This window comes from Gopherus flavomarginatus, chromosome 11 (genome assembly GCF_025201925.1).
Source record: "Gopherus flavomarginatus isolate rGopFla2 chromosome 11, rGopFla2.mat.asm, whole genome shotgun sequence".
NCBI classification, from domain to species: Eukaryota; Metazoa; Chordata; order Testudines; family Testudinidae; genus Gopherus; species Gopherus flavomarginatus.
In genome coordinates, this window is record NC_066627.1 from 21,220,216 (window position 1) to 21,240,238 (window position 20,023).

General features: G+C 42.8%; 1 protein-coding gene across 3 annotated transcripts in view; it reads right to left on the reverse strand.

Annotated features, from left to right (window-relative positions):
* NFS1 (NFS1 cysteine desulfurase) overlaps positions 1-20,001 on the reverse strand; it is a 35,826-nt gene extending 15,825 nt beyond the window's left edge. Inside the window, exons 1-7 of one of the 3 annotated variants that reach the window (XM_050918632.1) lie at positions 19,887-20,001; positions 19,155-19,222; positions 17,579-17,695; positions 15,819-15,902; positions 13,837-13,989; positions 9,349-9,442; positions 7,333-7,467 (exon numbers count right to left, since the gene is read on the reverse strand). In XM_050918632.1, the coding sequence (XP_050774589.1) occupies positions 7,333-7,467; positions 9,349-9,442; positions 13,837-13,989; positions 15,819-15,902; positions 17,579-17,695; positions 19,155-19,222; positions 19,887-19,986 (751 nt within the window). In that variant the 5' untranslated portion in view covers positions 19,987-20,001. Of the gene's footprint in view, positions 1-7,332; positions 7,468-9,348; positions 9,443-13,836; positions 13,990-15,535; positions 15,664-15,818; positions 15,903-17,578; positions 17,696-19,073; positions 19,223-19,886 lie in introns of those variants that run through there. The other 2 variants (XM_050918633.1, XM_050918634.1) reach the window with 2 other exon arrangements.
* Between the last annotated feature and the right edge of the window lie 22 nt (positions 20,002-20,023).

Sequence of the window (20,023 nt, forward strand, 5' to 3'; positions counted from 1 at the left end):
TGAGATGATGTTCGGAACCAAGATGTGTTCTCCACAAAACCAGGTAGAACAACCGAGATATCACCACATCGTCACGAACCCTGGGGCCAGAATAACAATGAGGTCCTATCGGGTGCCAGTGGCCAAAAGGGAGGAAATAAAAGCAGAAGTAAAAAAATGCTGGAGTTGGGGATCATCGAAGAATCCCACAGTCAGCGATCCGCCCTAATCGTGCTGGTATCCAAACCTGATGGCACACAAGGTTTTGCAACGACTTCCGGCAACTAAATGAAGTATCCCAGTTCGACGGGTACCCCATAACTCGCATAGATGAGCTAGTGGATCGTCTGGCGAATGCCCGGTACTTGACTACCCTAGACTTTACAAAAGGGTACTGGCAGATTCCCCTTGCGGAAGACGCAAAGGAAAAAAGACTGCGTTCTCTACACCCGAGGGTCTTTTCCAATATACTGTCCTCCCTTTAGGACTACATGGGACCCCAGCTACTTTCCAGCGCCTCATGGCCAAGCTATTACGCCTGCATAACAGTTATGCTGCTGCCTACTTAGACGATGTGGTCATTCATAACCCAGACTGGGAAACCCACCTAGAGAAGGTGGAGGCAGTCCTTGATACCTTCAGGCGAGCTGGCCTTACAGTAAACCCTGCCAAGTGCACTGTAGGGTTTACAGAGGCCAAATATCTTGGCTACATTGTGGGAAAAGGTCTGGTAAAACCCCAAGTGAACAAGTTGGAGGCCATCCAAAATTGGCCCCGACCACGTCGCAAGAAACAAGTCCAGGCATTCCTAGGTGTAGTGGGGTATTACTGACAATTTATCCCCCACTTTGCACAAGGGCAAGCCCCCTGACAGACCTAGTGAAAGCCTGTAGGCCTGATCTGGTGAGATGGTCTGACGCAGCAGAGGAAGCATTCACAGACCTATGGTTGCCCTCTGCAGTAACCCCGTACTGATAGCCCCTGATTTCACCAAGAAATTTATCCTGCACACAGATGGTCGGGGAGGACGAACACCCAATTCTCTACCTCAGTAGGAAACTCCTTCCAAGGGAACAAAAATATGCAGTGGTGGAGAAAGAGTGCTGCACCGTAAAATGGGCCATGGAAGCACTGCGCTACTACTTGCTTGGGTGCAGATTTGTCCTCGTGACCGAGCATGCCCCTCTTCAATGGATGCAGCGGAACAAGGAGAAGAACACAAGGGTGACCAGGTGGTTCTTATCCCTCCAACCTTTCCAATTCCGTGTGCAACACAGAGCAGGGAGCCGTCACGGTAATGCCAATGGCTTGTCATGTGTGCACTGTCTGACATCCCAAGCTGCCCAACCCCTTGGTGTTCAGCAGGGGGGAGGGATATGTGACAGATCCAGACCAGTGGGATACACAAGTCTGGTAGAGGGCAAATATACTGGTCACTGGATGAGTAGTTTTCTGTTCCCTGAGTGCCCAGAGCAGGGGCTGCACTAGAGTAATCAGGAACCTGCTAGAACCAATTCAGGCTGACAAGCTGATAAGAACACCTGCAGCCAATGAAGGCAGGCTAATCAGGGCACCTGGGTTTAAAAAGGAGCTCATTCCAGTCAGGGAGGGGGGAGCCAGAGGAGAGGAAGTGCATCTGAGGAGCTGGGAGCAAGAGGCACAAGGAGCTGAGAGTGAGAAGGTGTGCTGCTGGAGGACTAAGGAGTACAAGTGTTATCAGACACCAGGAGGAAGATCCTGTGGTGAGGATAAAGAAGGTGTTTGGAGGAGGCCATGGGGAAGTAGCCCAGGGAGGTGTAGCAGTCACGCAGCTGTTACACAAGGTACTATAGACAGCTGCAATCCACAGGGCCCTGGACTGGAACCCAGAGTAGCGGGTGGGCCCGGGTTCCCCCCAAACCTCCCAACTCCTTATCAGACACAGGAGAAGTTGATCCAAACTGTGGGGAAGATCACTGAGGTGAGCAAATCTGCCAATAAGCGCAAGACTCACCAAGGTAGAGGAGGAACTTTGTCACATGCCTGTATATGGTTAACCAGAAGTATTTTGTTGCCAATGCTGTTGTGGGTACAGTCTGCTTGGGCTGCTTCTCCAAAAGTGGTCTTGCTAGGCTGATTTTTGTGTGTAGGTATTCTTACTTCCTTAGCTCCATCATCCAATCCTTTCCATCCCCAGAGGCAGAACTCTCCTTGACTCTGCAGGCCAGGACTCCTTCCAGAGGGTCTCTCACTTTCTGTTTTTGGGGGCAGCTCATCAAATGAACTGCACTGCAAGGAGCTAATTTGATGGTTTTGAAAGACACTTTTGCACCTCGAGCCACCCTTCCCTCATTGAATAAACTGCTAGCCTTACACAGGGGAGACTGGTGCATTTCCCACCATTGTGTTTCCACAGAACCAAACACTGCCACCAAAGCATGGCAGTAGTAACAATTTTTCCTCAGAGGCAGTGGCATACACATCTGCCATCTGATTGGTTCTATCTGTTTATTGAAAGTACTTGTCCAGCCTCCAATGCTGCAGTGTCTGAACACCTTGCAATCTTTAACATATTTATCCTTCAAACACCCTGCAAGGTGGGGCAGTGTTATCTGCATTTTACAGATGAGGAGCTATGCCCAGAAAGGTTAAGTGCCCTGCCCAAAGTCAATTATGACCTCATCTTCCTTGTGTTTCTATCTTTTATTGCACCAACTTCAAGCTACATAGAGCTGAAGAAGCTGGTCCAATAAAAGATAGAAACACAAGGCCCTTTGTCTCGCTAATATCCTGGGACCAACACAGCTACAACAACTCTGTGTTGCCTGAAGTTACACAGGAAGGCCATTGGTGAGCAAGGAACAGAATCTAAGCCCTGGCCCAAGCTTTTTCTGAACAGACCACATTTGCCCCACAATGTGTCTTCAGTTCTCAGGAAATCATGTTCATCAAAAGGCAACGTCTTGGCAGACTTCTTGAGCAGAGTTTACAATCAACAGAATGAGTGGCCCCTCAAAGATTCAACTTTTCATCACCTATTCCACACTTGGGGCAAGTCACAACTAGATCTCAGTGCCACCAGGAAAGCATCAGGTGTGTCTGGTTCTGCTGTAGGGACAGGACCCAGTATCAGCAGTCACTTTTTCTTCTGGACTGGGGTCAGGAGTCCTATGTACATTTACAGAGTTAGGCAGGATGGGATGGGTCCAGGATGCTGCCACTAGCCTGGATAGTTTTTCGTTTTCTGACCCTCCTGGGACTGCGGTCAGAATCACAAGTCCTGGACCCCAATCAATCAGGTCTCTTGTCTCAGGATTGATGATATTCTCCACCCAAATCTAAATGCTCTCTGGCTAACAGCTTGGCTTCTGGATTTCTGGGATCATTATAACAATCTGCTAATGTTTAAAAGATACTACTGGAAAGCAGGAAGCCTTTAGACCAGACAGACTTACTCACTAATAAAAAGGAAGACATTCTCTATGTGGGCAACTCATGAGAGAGTAGATCTGATATGGTACTCCATTGCTTTTGTCTTGGAGCGTACCTGAAGAAAATTCAGACTATTTGAAGTGTATGTGGCTACATCTCATCTCTCTCCCCCCACCCCCCACCCTCCAAATGCACAAATTGACAGTCTTCATTCCCCTTACAATACCCAAATTTCTGAAAGGCTTCCATCATATATTTCCTCCAGCACACACACAACCTCTGCTATGGGATCAGCATCTTGTTCTCATAAAGTCTGTGGGACCATTATACAAATATTTTCAAAACTGTTGTCTGTACCATCTCTCTGAAGACAGCATTCCTCATAACACCAGCCACAGCTAGCAAGATACAGATTTGATAGCAGATCCTCCCTACACCACATTCCATAAGGATAAAATAGTCCTGCACTCTAACAACAAATTCCCATCTAAAATGGTCTCTGGTTTCTGTTCAAACAGGCTATTAGTCCATCTGAATTTTTCCTCAAGCTTTTCATTCATACCCAGGGAGGTCAGGCTCCACCCTGTAGCCACCCAGAGGCTCAAATTATACATTAGAAGCAAGAGGAAGACTAAGGACAAGGAAGGTCCATTGCTCAATGAGGGGGGGAAATGGCAGATGTGCTAAATGCCTTTTTGGTTTCAGTTTTCCCTAAAAAGGTTAGTAGCGATTGGAGATCTAACATAGTGAATGCCAGTGAAAGAGAGGCAGGATCAGAGGCTAAATAGGGAAAGAACAAGTTAAAAATTACTGACAAATTAGACATCTTCAAGTCACTAGGACCTGATGAAATCCATCCTAGAATACTCAAGGAACTGACTGAGGAGATACCTGAGCCATTGACGATTCTCTTCAAAAAGTCATGGAAGATGGAAGAGATTTCAGAGGACTAGAAAAGGCCAAATAAAGTGCCCATCTAAAAAAAGGGGCATAAGGACAACCCAGGGAATTACAAGCCAGTCAGCTTAATTTCTGTACCTGGCAAGATTATGGAGCAAATAATTAAGCAATCAGTTTGCAAACACCTAGGAGATAATAAGGTGATAAATAACAGTCAGCATGGATTTGTCAAAAACAAACTGTGTTAAAGCAACCTAATAGCTTTCTTTGATGTGTTAACAAGCTTTGTAGACGGAGGGCGGGGAGGATGGAGCAGTAGATGTGGTATATTTTGACTTTAAGGCTTTTGATACTGTCTCACATGACCTTCTCATAAACAAACTAGGGAAATACAACATAGATGGAGCTACTATAAGGTGGGTGCATAACTGGTTGAAAAACTGTTCACAGTCTAGCTGGAAGGGCATATAAAATGGGGTCCTGCAGGGCTCAGTTCTGGGTCTGATTCTGTTCAATATCTCAATCAAGGATTTAGATAATGGCATAGAGAGTACACCTATAAAGTTGGTGGATAATACCAAGCTGGGAGTGGTTGCAAGTGCTTTGGAGGATATGATTAATATTCAAAATGATTTGGAGAAATGGTCTGAAGTAAACAGGATCAAGTTCAATAAGGACAAATGCAAAGTACTCCACGTAGGGAGGAACAGTCAGCTGCATACATACAAAATGGGAAATGACTGCCTAGAAAGGAGTATTGCAGGAAAGGATTGGGGGTCATAGTGGATCACAAACTAAATATGAGTCAACAGTGTAACACTGTAGCAAAAAAAGCAAACATTCTGGAATGTATTAGCAGGAGTCTTGTAAGCAAGACAGAAGAAGGAATTCGGCACTACTCTGCGTTGCTTAGGTCTCAATGGGAGTATTGTGTCAGTTCTGGGTGCCACATTTCAGGAAAGATGTGGACAAATTGGAGAAAGTCCAGAGAAGAGCAACAAAAATGATTAAAGGTCTAGATAACATGATCTATGGGGGAAGATTGAAAAAATTGGGTTTGTTTAATCTGGAGAAGAGAAGACTGGGGGGACACGATAACAGTCTTCAAGTACATAAAAGATTTGTAACAAGGAGGAGTGAGAAAAATTGTTCTTCTTAAGCTCTACTTCTTTCCTATCCTCAATAGGCTTAAATTGCAGCAAGAGCAGTTTAGATTGGACATTAAGAAAAACTTCCTGTCAGGGTGGTTAAGCACTGGAATTAATTGCCTAGGGAAGTTGTGGAATTTCCATCATTGGGGATTTTGAAGAGCAATTTAGATGAACACCTGTCCGGGATGGTCTAGATAATACTTAGTCCTGCCATGATGCAGGGGACTGGACCAGGTAACCTCTTGAGGTCCCTTCCCGTCCTACAATTGCATGGTCTCTATTACTGGACTATGCAAGGCCAGTATCTTAGAGTTCTACATGCACTTACACACAGCTTTACTCCTATAAATTTGTCTTCCAGATTGCTCTCCTGAAATGGGTGTTCCATCCTGTAATCACTTTTCACCGATGCTTCTCAGTTTCACCTTCTGGAGGGTCAGTACAGCTTGTTCCACTCCAAAGAGTGGCGATCCATATGGACAATTGCCAAAGGAGAAAAATTAAGACACAGTTCTCAGAGATGATCACCTTCTATAGTCCCTCTCTATTTCAGAGATTTGAGTTAAGGATTTCTAAATCAGTGGAAGGAATGACATACTTGTGTTCTCTTGAATTGCTGATACTAGCCCTATCACACTGTGACTTTACAGAAATACTGTCAACATCAGAGCTACTTCACGCCTATCTGAAGTCTCCTTCTAAGCCACTCAAGTGGGGCCACTGGCTGCAAACCTAAATTTGTGTGTCTGACCTTCTCCTGCAAATCCATTCACCCTCTAAAATCCTTCTCCCTCAAATCCATTCGCCCCCTGATGGTGGCTGGGATCCAGTCCCACCGGGGTGAGGGGAGAAGTAGTAAGGTGTTCAGAAATAGTGCACGTATTAGTGGAGGAAGCTGTGGAATAGCAACAAAATATTTCCTGTGAAACAAGAGGAGGGGTAGAACCTGAACCAGACCCCTCCCAGGGCAACAGTGATGAAGCAAAGCATTTTGAGTCTCCAGGGGGCTCCAGTTACCCTAGAGTTCTCAGTAAACACAACACAGCCCTGTCTGGACTTTCGCCCCTTGTGGAACGTGAGCAGCTAACACCACGTGAGCCTTCCAGCCACCCCACGTTTGATGGTGGGCAGGCACGATCCAAATGCTCACTGCAGGTTTGGCAGCAAAGCCTGAATGGGCCCTTCATGATATTTCTGTCTGTCAGAGGAATTCACTTTCTACAGCCCAAGTAATGCAAAGATCACTAGAACAGTAGGGTTGGACAAAACGGTTTCTGCTTTGTTTTACTTTGGGCACTTTGTGTTTAGTTAGTTCCATTGTTAACCCTGTATACTCAGACAGCCTCTCATTTCCTCCCATTTGTTTGAGGGGAGAGAATCAATTTTAACAAACAGGAAAATATGATTGTCAGAGCACAAGAACTGACAGTACGATTATGGGAAAGGTGTAGTACCAGACTTTTAATTCTGCCTAGCTGTTGAGTGAGTCACTACTATCAGTTAAGAGAGCACTCTGAAGCGATGCTGTGCACTGATGGAACCTGTTTGCTTCCCAACAGCAGAAAGAGAGTATGGATTAACGCTGTGGCAGAAAGGAGACACACAGGCCTTAGCACTCATGTGATCTGTCAGAGACTTCATGCGAGTCATAGGGCCCTTTGGAAAATTTTGCCTCTTTTGCACTGAAAAAAAAAAAAAGAAAAAAATACTAGACTATATAATCCAAGCATGCTATGACTGGTTATATGATTACTGAAAATCTCTATTCATTCAAGAAGAGTATGACGGGTTTATAAGTTATCTGTACAATTCACAGAATGCATGCTGAAACAAAGTGACCCCAAGACAAGCTTGGAAACATCAATCCATTAGAAAAACAATCAATTGATACCTTTTGGACCATAGATTTTATGGCCACTGATGCTCATTAGGTCAATTTTCATATCATTGACATCCATGGGGATTTTACCAACTGCCTGCGCAGCATCGGTGTGGAAGAAAACCTTACGAGAGCTGCAGATCTGACCTGGGATAAGAACACCACAACAGCAAGAAACAAGACAGTTAGTTACTTATCTCATTAAATGCATTAATGTACCTGAAAAGTGTCACCTTGAAGGGAGCAAGAGCAGTTTTGCGGGGAAAAGAGAGAAGAAAGGAGTACTCTTAGGTTGTTCTAATTTTTTAGTTAGTTGTCTATGGACTGTTTTGAAACTATTCCAGCTGACACTTACCCAAGCTTAGCTGTACATGGCTCAACTAGAACTAGCTGAAATTCAGAAGCAACAGAAAAGCTACAAGTTGCTTCCTTATCATAGAAGTTAGAGACAAAAAAAGTCATCTTGTCAAATGCAGGACTTCTCCCCTATGGAACTACTCTTTTGTCTTAATTGATGGGGGCTTCTATCACTTTCCTTGGGAAAGTCTACTCACAACCTGGCAGATTAGCCTTTGGAAGCTCTCCTGCTAGTCCACCTAGATTTTCCACTTCTTAATTCCCTTTTATTTTAAGAATATCCCATTTATCAGGCTAATATAATTCCTCTCTTTCATTGGTGGGTTCATACTCACCAAGTATCTGTATGCTTATGATCCATTCCCCACTGTGTTGTCACTTAGCCAACTTCTGCACATTTAGCTTTTAATTTTTACTCAAAAAACAGAAGCAATACTCTCAGTTCCCACCTCACTGTGGCTGCTCCTCTCCGAACTTTCTTCAGACTGACAGTAACTTTCTGGTGCCCAGAAGTGAGCAATATTCCAATTGTAGCTGCACCATATCCACAGGGAGAGAAACTATTACCACCCTATGACACAATGGGCCTCCAGGCAGAGAGACCAACAGTGACCTTTTTTCCTGCCAGATCATTGTAAACTCTCATTTGATCTGCAGCTGATTCATTTCTAGGTCTCATTTTGCACTACTGTTCCCTAGGATTCTCCAAACACACAATGTGTGTATTTCAGATTGTGAACAAGTAGTAATTTTGGCTGCCAAGAGCAAAACTTTGCTTTAAATTGCAAAAGCCAGGTAGGAGCAGAAAATAGTGCATCTCACTCTCATTATAAGGCTACATGACTAACAACTCCCCGTTAAAAATATCAGATGCAGTTCCAGTTTACATTTTAAAGCAATTTAAGAACATATTGTTTGAGACAGCAAAACCATCCTCAAAACAGGATGTCTCAGACAAAACAGGCTAATGGATTGCTTCTGATCCTTCAAAACAATGTAGCTTCCTTAGAGCCCAGTTTCATTACACCTGATACTACACCAATATGCCTTTTTAGTACTATTAGCCAAGGTATATTTCATATATATATTGCACACATTATTGATATGTATTACACATCAGATCAACCCCCCAACACTCTGCAAAGCTAAATACAGCATCTGGCATTAGTGAATATAAACCCTATCAAAATCAAGATACATGAGTGTTCTAACCTGGTACTAAGTTGGGAGCGCCTTCATGGCCCAACTGGTTTGAAATACTGTGTTCAAAAGCAAGAGATAAGGGATACACTGTGGTACCAAAAAAATAAGTTAAAAGCTAACTGATTGGTGAATTTTAGCCTTGGGTGACATACAAAGTGGTTTTAACTTGTAAACAAGTAACTATAAATACAACTAGTTTGTGGGGCATATTTTGGAGAGCATACCTTCTATGTAAGGTCATTTGGCATGCTGTGAGAAACAGCTTCCCAGAAAGATCAGTAATGTAGTGACTCTTTTTCCTGTACTGTTAGCCAATTTTATTGCTAAAACTGGGTAATTTTGGTTATTTGGTCTCCTGAACATTTTTCATAACGAACCACATGTGTAGTTGTATATATAAAGCAGCAAATACCGTTTTTCAAGTCAGAGTCATTTATATTAGGTTGCTGGAAGCCAGTGCCTACTTACCAATGTCACTAATTGGCTGCTTTACTCCTATTTCATTATTCACAGTCATTATGGACACCAAGCTTGTGTCTGGTTGGAGTGCATTCTCCAGTTCCTGGTGAAAACATTGAAAAGACACAGATGTAGTGCCCGACGTAACTAAAAGTACAAGCAAAAGCTGCCTACAGGTTAGTGTTGAGGTGCTGCTAAAATTGACTAAAACCCAAGGCCTAAAAACCAGAGAACCTAAAATATTTTAACAAGAAAAACACTGATAATATTTGGCTATCCAAAAGTACAAAGTTTTTGGACTTTGGGTAAAATAAAAACCCAAATTTGTGTTTACAGAAGATAAGAAATGTTGACATTGAACTAAAGTATCACAGAGTGTGCTTTCTAAAATTCCTCTTAACAGATAGGATAATGTACTACGATAAACACATACTGATCTAACATAGAAGTGAAGGATTGTGAATAAATAAAATAAGATTCACTGTTAGCTATATATTTAATAAACTGTAATTATGTATAGAGAGGAAGTATTAGATAAGGCAATACACAGGCCAAGCCTTTGCCTGGCATGAGGGTATTTTTCGTTAATTTCTCTTTTATATAATTTGCTGATTTGTATAAAATGACACTGTTGGCAAGATAAGTAACATGTCACGCTGGAAGATGTAACTAAGAGGTACGAACATGCACTGATAAACAAAAATACCCTTTTTCTGGGACCGAGAGCAACACGATCTCAAAACTGCAAATTCATCAAGAAAATTATAGACATTAGGTGATTAATGCTTGCACCGGAATATGTATGGGTTACGTACAATTCAATGGAATGCAGATTGGAGGAAAATTATGTAATGGAGCATGTGAAAATGTATCAGAATACATGAAAAAATGGATCCAAGACTGGAGAAACGCCATACCAGAAACTGAGGAACGAAACTGAAGGACCAGACCAAGAGATATGGGGAGGTAATGACCACCCCAGAAGGAGGAGGGACTTTTTGCTGCCCCCAAATGTGTAACTTTGGCCCATTTAACTAACTATTCCATGTATGTCCAGACACAATAAGTATTGACAATAATTCTGTCTGAAATTGTATTAAAATAAAGGCAAAACTGATTAAGCCTCAATTGGGAGGATGGGTGACTCCATTTCCCATCGCACAGACCCAACACTTGGCTTCAGTTTTGATAGCAAATTACATTCAGTTAAGAAAAAGTTCCTGTAGTTCTTTGGCACTACAAATGAAAATGATGGAGGTGTTGGAATAAATCCTGATTCAATTAACTGACAGACGTTCTAAAAGGAGACAGAGAAGACTCAGGCAGAACACCACCAATCACCAACTAACAGATCTATCAGTTAAAAAAGAACCCATTTCCACAATTAGTAGTAATACTACTTATACATAAATAAAAGCAGCAGGACTGTTCAATTTCTATGTAATTTAATATTCACATGAACAACAATATATGACTAGGTCACAGCCATGAAATCTTTTCACGGTTACATTCATGTCAGCTTGTTTCTTGTGTATTTTATTAATTAAATTTTTTTTTTATATATATATATTAAATATATATAAAAACACATCTAAAGAAATGGCAAGTCCTCCAAATCCAAGAAAATTATTGCAATACACAAGGAAGGAGGAGAAGGGGGGGAAAGGGAAAATTACTGTTAAGAGTCACCTGAGAGCAGGAGTAACAATTATGCATTACATGCAAAAGAACATGGAAGTCAGCACTCAAAGCTGGGTATCTGGCCCAGAAGTAAAGTTGACAGTCCTGTGTAGCAGAATATACCCCAAGTAATAATGGGTATCTGGTGGCTCAAAACCCAATCATTGCAGCCTGAGGCTGGGAGGGATGAATCCATAGATTAATCCATTTTTAAGGCCAGAAGAAACCATTCATCTCATCTAGTTTGATGTCCTGCACTGCACAGGCCACAGAATCTCATCAATAATTCACACATCAAGGCCCACTGCACCCCACTGTATGCCATTTACTTCAGTTTTGTGTAAGGTGGGCAATGGCCTGATTGGAGTGTGTACAACAGAATGTGAGGTGGTAGGTGGTGGAACGCAAAGCCCAGCATAGATGCTTATCATTCAGGCTCAGAGGAGGAAGCCTAGGAGAACCAACACAAAAGCGTTAATTGCCTGTACTGATGCTGTGGAGGGGAACCATCGTTATAAAGCAGCAGCAGCCATACAAGCCAAGAGTCCATTAGAAGAGGAGTTTAGGCAGATCAAAAAACAAAAGAACAGCCCTACGGGTCAGACCAATGATCCAGCTAGCCCAGTATCATGTCTTCCAACAGTGGCTTGTGCCAGATGCTTCAGAAGGAATGAACAGAACAGGGCAATTTATAGAGTGATTCATTCCCTGTCGTCCAGTCCCAGCTTCTGGCACTCAGAGGTTTAGGGACACCCAGAGCATGGGGTTGCATCCATGAACATCCTGGTTAATAGCCATTGACGGACCTATCCTCCATGAACTTATCTCATTCTTTTTTTTAACCTAGTTGCACTTTTGGTCTTCACAACATCCCCTGGCTATGAGTTCCACAGTTTGACAGTGCGCTGTGTAAAGAAGTAATTCCTTTTGTCTGTTTTAAACCTGCTGCCTATTAATTTCATCAGGTGATCAATGGTTCTGGTGTTATGTGAAGGAGTAAATAACACTTCCTTATTCATTGTCTCCACACCATTCATGATTGTATAGATCTCTATCATATCCCCACTTAGCTGCCTCTTTTCTAAACTGAACAGTCTGTCTTTTTAATCTCTCCTCATATAAAGCTCCTCATACCCCTAAATAACTGAGTCACTCTTCTCTGTATTTTTTCCAATTCTTTTAGCCTCTCTAGTCTCCTTGAGCATTTCACAGCCAGTCACCATCCTGGTCACAAGTATATTCTTACTGCTATACTCTTAGTATTCAAGCATGGAATGTCTGTCTATAGAGAGTCTATGTTACGGTTTGATTCATTTAATATTTTTACTATATTTGACTCTGCTTTCTTTCACCTGAAGTGCCACTCCTCCACCAGCATAACCTACTTGGTCATTCCCGTATATTTTGTACCCTGGTATTTTGTTTAAAAGAGATAAACAAAACAAATTTGTGACTAGACTCCCAGATGCTTTGTCAGTTTCAGGATAAAGCCAAGGAAGCAAGACTTTATCGAAAAGAAGTTGTTGCGGGGAGGGGGAGAGGAGAGGAGAGGGAGGCATGCATCAACTCCTAGCAGAGTCAAGTGGAATTCTAATACCACATGAGAGATTAGTTTGGACACAAGTTCAAGAAAATCCTTGGTGTGACAACCTCCAAGATGAGGGAATCATATCTGTCTAAACCCAGTGGAGAGTTCTGAGGTTTGCTCAAGACCTGGGCAAAAGAGAGAATTAAAACGAAAAGGGAAAAGACCAAAACAAGCACCGAAGGGTGAGCGCTCTCTCTCTGAAACTCCTGGCAGCTTCCTTGTTACTTGAGCAATAACACAGCAAAAGAACAGAACCTTGAGAGGAAAGAATGATGTATGTGAAAGGCAGAAACTCCTTCACGCTGTTAGAAAACAAGGAACCAATACTGCGCACGCACACACACACTTTCAATACATGAAGAATATTAGGGGGCAACTGAGCCATATTGTGTTAGCATGGGTTACAATTGCACCTTCTGAATTCCTCTGGTACCACAGTAAGCATTCAGTGTTGTACCCTGCTTCATCCTAAACCCTCTGCTATTGCATCAACAAAACTTTTATGCTGCCACCATGGCTTATGTTATCAGTAACATTATGTCAATTGAACTCTTATGACAACACTCAAACATTACTATTTTAAACCTTAATAACCATTCATACAAAACATGTTGCTATTTTAACGTTTTCATAACTACTCCAAGCAAAGAGCCACATGCATTTCATTTCAGTCTGCTCACTAGAGCAGTGTTTAAAAAAAATCCAACACAAATGTTAAACACTGGAAATGTTTTGATCACATGGTCCTTTTCTGAAAGTTATAGCTAACTTCATACATTAGGGGTTTTTTCCCCTTCAAAATTCCCTAAAAATTTCAAGCAATTCATAAACTACAGTAAGCATCTAAAATTCATCATCTAAATCCAAACAAAAAGATTTATAGACTGTTTCCTTTCCAATTAAAATGAAAATCTATTGTGGGACTACCATTCCACCACAATGTCATTCTATCCTCTGTCTTTTAATGACAGTCATTCTCTTACTCCAGAAGTCCATAATTAAAGAAATAAATAAAAAAAGCAGAGAAACAGTTTTCTCCAAAGTGCACCCTGCCTTTAAAAACTTGGCTGGTATGATTTCCATTCTTTTGTCTTTTAATAATTAGGAACAGGTCATCAATAAAATTGTTTTTAGGGTAACAGCAATGCTTCAGCAAAAGTGATGCTGAGGCCTCTAAAGTGATAGTGCTATGTGGAGAATTTGTACATGTTTGCTAACAAGCAACTTACCTTTAAATCTATGAGCCCATTTCTTTTAACAGGCAAGTATGTGACACGAAAGCCTTCAGTCTCCAGATAACGGCAAGAGTCCAGCACACACTTGTGTTCTGTCTGAGTTGTAATTATATGCTTCTTTCTGGATTTATAGAATCTTGCAACACCCTGGTGTTCACATTAAATGAAAAATAAAACGACTGTGAAATTGCTTACAAGATAGCGATTTATATAAATTCAAAGGGGCAGGACATCAAGCAAAAGGAAGTTTCTCCCAGGGTCACTCAGCGTGGCAGTGTCTGAAAGGGCTATTGGGAGAAAGTCTCTTATGAACAGGGCCCTAGCAAATTCGCAGTCCATTTTGGTCAATTTCACAGTCATAGGATTTTGAAAATAATAAATATCATGATTTCAGATATTTAAATCTGAAATTTCAGTGTTCTAATTGTAGGGGTCCTGACCATAAAAGGAGTTGAGGGGTGTGTGTCACAAGGTTATTGTAGGAGCGGTTGCAGTCCTGCTATCCTTATTTCTGTTCTGCTGGTAGCCGCGGCTCTGCCTTCAGAGCTGGGCAGCTGGAGAGCAGTGGCTGCTGGCTGGGAGCCCAGCTCTGAAGGCAGAGCCACTGCCAGCAGCAGCGCAGAAGTAAGGATGGCCTAGTATGGTATTGCCACTTTTACTTCTGTGCTGCTGCCTGCAGAGCTGTGCCCTCAGTCAGCGGCCACCACTCTCTGGCCACCCAGCTCTGAAGGCAGAGCCGCTGCCAGTAGCAGCACAGAAGTAAGGAGGACATGGTATGATATTGCCACCCTTACTTCTGCACACAGCCCCTTTTCGGTCAGGACCCCCAGTTTGAAAAACACTGGCCTCCCCCATTATATCTGTATTGTGTGCTTTTACCCCATACTAAAGACCAGATTTCATGGGAAGAGACCAGATTGCATGGTCCAAGAAAAATGCATCATGACCATGAATTTGGTAGGGCTCTACTCATGAAGAGAATTAGCCACAACACTCCAGTAAATTTTACTTACTGGTTTATTATATGCAAATCAACATTCAATCTGAAGAGGGAGTGAGGAGATAACCCAACATCCCAGGCCCTCCTGAGACAATCACTATCCTTTCCCAATTATTTATTCAATTATAATCTACAAAGATTACTTGCATTAAATTAGACTATTTGGTTATTTACAACTGCTTCCAAAAATATATAGCTTTGAATTCTGAAAGTATTTATTAAGAGAGGATTCATAATTTTCTGCTTCTTTGGACGAGCGAGATTTTGAGAGTGCGAGATAGCGGACATAGAAACTACGAGAGAAATTCGCTTCAGATAAGAGAAGCTGAAAATATCATAGACTGTAGATAACATAGAATGAAAAATCTTCCAAATATTAACAAGAAAAATAATCATCTGTGGAAAATGATTGATAATCAAGATTTCAGCCACTCTTTATGATCCAGATTTCAGTTACATGAGCACAAAACTTCATCTGGGACAAATGGATTTTTAATCCCCATGTGCATATATCAAAAAGAGCTAAACTAATTTTCCTCAAGCTTGAAGGGGAAAAAAGTCACCTTTGCTTTAACACCAAGGATGGAAAATTTCAGACCCAAAGGAATTTGCTGGAACAGCTAGGTTAATTGTGGGGGATTTCAATACAGTTCAAAGATGTCTTCATTTTAAGGAATAGGCAAAGTACTGCACCTTCTCCAAACCATGGGTCATGGCCAGCCTGCTCCCGCCCATCAAGCCAGCACTAGCCCACCACTCCCTCCAGGTACACTGTGGCATGGCAGTCCATTCCTTCATGGAACAAGCTGGTCAAACTAGGACTGTAACAAAACAAAAATACCAAGCCTTCCACTAAAATCACTGTCAATCTATCAACCGTTCAGAGTCACAGATGGATCATTGGCAACCTGACAACAGGACTTAAACCCCAAACATTACAGATTTCAAAGTAATTTAGTATATATCAGCCATTTACCTTAATTGCTAAATTATTTGATTCTGTCGCACCACTGGTAAAAATAATCTCTCTAGGATCTGCTCCAATTAATGATGCAACTTGCTGTTTAAAAAGAAAGAAAAATGATTTGCTATTTTAAAACATGAAATTGAGTTCATCACACACTGAGAATATGTACAGCATCTCCCAGAACATCTCCTCTACCCAAATACTAGCCCAACCTGGACAGGATCATAGATACTGTCTTTAGAAATGGCATTACACACATGTACTTCCTCTTTTAATGTGGAGGAGGATTTGCATAGGTCACTTGTATGCAATACTACTACTTGTTGTGAACATAAACCCTTCTGAAGGGACGGGAAAACAAAATATGCAACTAATATTCAGTGTATTCAATACGCAATATATCCCATATGCAACCAAAATACACTCAAACTTTAACTTATGTAAAACTAACCAAAGCAAAAATCCAGTCACCTAGCTTGTATTAAAATGTGAAGACCATCTAGTTAGTGCAAGGGCAAATACATGCCTGAGGGGGAGATTTTCACAGGTGCCATAGGGACTTAGCATGACAAGTTCCATGGACTTTCAAACCCCTGAGGAGCTCTGGAAAGCCTCCCCCAACAACACCCAAGTCGCCACCACTTAAATTGTTTTAATATAAAATACAGTAACTCCTCACTTAAAGTCATCCTGGTTAACGTTGTTTTGTTACATTGCTGATCAATTAGAGAACATGCTTGTTTAAAGTTGTGCAATGTTCCCTCATGATGTTGTCTGGCAGCCGCCTGTTTTGTCCACTGCTTGCAGAAAGAGCAACTCATAGGAGCTAGCTGTCCCTCCCCACACTGCCATGTGCTGCTCCCGCCCTCTGCCTTGGAACTGCTCCCAAGAGCCACCTGCTTGCTGTGCGGGGGGGGGGAGGGAGCTAATTTCAGGGCATCCCCCTCCCCCCTGCTTACCCCATCTCCACAGAGCAGGGGGACACACAACAGGACTCAGGACAGTGGAGCATGCTGGCAGCAGCTGCTGTCTTAACTTGCTGATCTACTTAAAAAGGCAATGTACTTAGAATGGGGTCAGCATACTTAAAGGGGCAATGCGCATCTCTCTCTCTCACACACACACAAGGTCTCTCTCTCTGTCTGCCTTTCGGTCTCCCCTCCCTCCATCTGTGCTGCCTTGTAGAGCGTGTGGCTACATTAAAAACATGTTAACCCTTGAGGGCTCAGTCCATTTAGCAATAAGGCATTCCCTGGGAAATATCCCAGCTCTTCCACCCTCTGACTTCACCATCTCAACCAAGCTTCACAATCATTGCTGTGTACAGTATTAAATTGTTTGTTTAAAACTTATTTTGTGTGTGTGAGATATATATATATATATATATATATATATATATATTATATACACATACATACATACACACACACATATGGGGAAAAAAATTTCCCTGGAACTTAACCCCTCCATTTACATTAATTCTTATGGGGAAATTGGATTTGCTTAACATCATTTTGCTTAAAGTCGCATTTTTCAGGAACATAACTACAACTTTAAGTGAGGAGTTACTGTATGTATTTTGTTTTGAGTTTACCAAACAATACATAACATAGTAAATTCCTAAGTTGCTAGAGATCAAGTTGCCAAGTCTCACCTCCTAGGAACTAAACCAGAATTATGGGGGTTGAGGGGCTATTTTTATGTTTTAAGCAACTAGTTTATGAAAGGAAAAGTTATTTAAGTTCTGTGGTGGGGCTGAAAACCCTCACCTGCCTGGCTCGCTCCATAGCAGACTCACTCTCCCAGCCATAGGCATGAGTCCTGGAATGTGGGTTGCCATAATAGTGCATTAGATAAGGGAGCATGCTGTCCAAAACTCTGGGGTCCTAGAAGACAAGAGACACTTATTTAAAAGCAAAGAAAAAACATTTTGTTTTTCCTCCCTCTTTCTTTCCCCTGCAATACTTATGCTTTGCTTTATCCCAGACCAGCAGCCAGCTTATTACAAACTTCTGTGGATGCAAAAATATTTTACATACACTCTGTATTAACCTAACTGGTGACTGGCAAACGTTTGCTAATAATATCCTGCAACAAAGTCCAATGCAATCTTACAAGTCAAACCTTGAACTAAATCAGAAATCTTTCTCATAGGAACAAGGACTTTCTATGCAAAAGAAACACAAAACCCCATCTTGGTCACAGGAAATGATATAAAACAGAATTTTGAAGTTTTACATTTTATCCAAGATGACCCTTCATCACTTCAGAATCTATTTAATTCAAATGACATGTCAAGACTGTACTTGATAATAGCCACCACCTCAAGGTACATTTATTGTACGTTTCCCCCAGGAATATAAAGAGATTTCTAATTATTAAACCTCACAATATACAAGTGTTGATGAAAGGTATCCTGGTCGTAATAAAATGAGTGGAGTGGAGAAGACGAGACTTCTGGAGAAACACCTGCTTCTCAACTGTTACTAAAGTACAAGGTTAGAATTTTATTTGCAGACCATCGCTAAAGTTAGTTTGGTGAACCACTGAATGGAGATGCTTATCAGCACAGTGACCACAACAAAGATGGTGAGTGCCTTAAACTAGGTAAACAACTGGACTTTCTTTTAAGCACAGATAAGGTAGTCTCTTCTCAATCCCTCCATGTTTTCAGTGTTCCTTGGGAAGACTGCAGTGAGAAGGAGTGGGTGCTGGGGAAAGACAAGATGTAATTGGGCATGAGATTATGTACACTATGAGAACAAGAAGCTTCAGTTTGATGAGGTAAGAGAAGGAAGCTAATAGATAGATTCAATATGGGAAGGAATGACACATCAAGAACAAATAAGGAAGAGTAGATATTGGGCTTCATTACAAGCTGATCATTCTTCTGGCAAGAATACAGCTCTTCCCATAGTTACCCATGAGCACTCTGATTTGCTAATTGAAGTCTGCATTCCCCATCATTAAGGTTAAGATTTTGTCACAGTAATTTTTAGTAATAATCATAGACAGGTTGCTGGCAATAAACAAAAAAAATTCACAGAAGCCCATGACCTGTCTGTGACTTTTCCTAAAAATAACAAGGGTGAGGAGCTGATGGGGGATTACTGAAGCTTGATGGGTGGGAGATGAGAGCCCAAGCCCTGCTGTGGTGGGAGGGGTCTGTATCCGCCCCCGGCCCCAAGCTTTGGCCCACGGATAAGGCAGACAATGTCACGGAAATCTTTGGAAGTCATAGAATCCATGATATCTTATCCTTACCCATTATGCACATACCCCATCTGGTTACAACTACAGGGTTCATTCTAGGGCACTAGTGTATGTTCACATCATTTTACCAACCAGAGGAGTCGTTGCCTGGACATCCATATACAACGGCCGGAGCACGGATTCTTCATCATGGCCTTTTTCTAGAGGGGGAAAAAAAATACACTGCAGTGATAGCTGCCCAGCAAGCACAAGGGACAAGTAAGGACACAATGTGAAGAAGAGGAGAAAGGCAAAACTTTCCAACAACAGAGCTGACAGTGGTGCAGGAGAAGAAAACAGGGAACCCACAGTGAGCATGGAACCTTTCTAATGAGAACATGCACCACACTGGAGACTCCAAAGGAGAACCAGGCACGAGCTGTACTGCTGGGATGTGGGAAAAGGCCCCTCCCTGCATTCTGGCAAGTGGCCTTTCCAGGCAGCCCAGGGGAGCAGGCCGCATGTCGTACAAGAAACATCAGAAGGGCTGAATCTTTAACACCCGTTTCTGTCTGAGGCGCTTCTAGGGCCGCCATCACTGCTGTGTCCGACAATCCGGTCACAACACTCGCGCGGGGCAGGGGGGGACGGGGCATAATCCCCGTGTTACCGTGAGGCACAGAGAGACTTGCCCAGGGGCGCTCCGGGTGTCTGGGGGGGCGGGGAACGGAGGCCAGGTTAGCACTATACCCAATGGGCTCCCCTCTCCCGTGCCCACCAGCCTGAGCAGTCCGGGCAACTCCCCGCTCCCCGCGACGGCTCGGCGCCTTTACCGCCGCCCCCGAGCGCCGCGGGCTCCCCCACGCACGGACACTCCCCACTCACTCTCATGGCGCCGGGCCGCCTCCGACAGCCGCCGGGCCGGCAGCCCCCCGAGCCCAGGGGCCCCCCGCAGCGCCGCCGCCCTCCGCAGCAGCAGCAACATCCCCACCAGAGCCAGGCCCGGAAACAGCCCCTCCCCT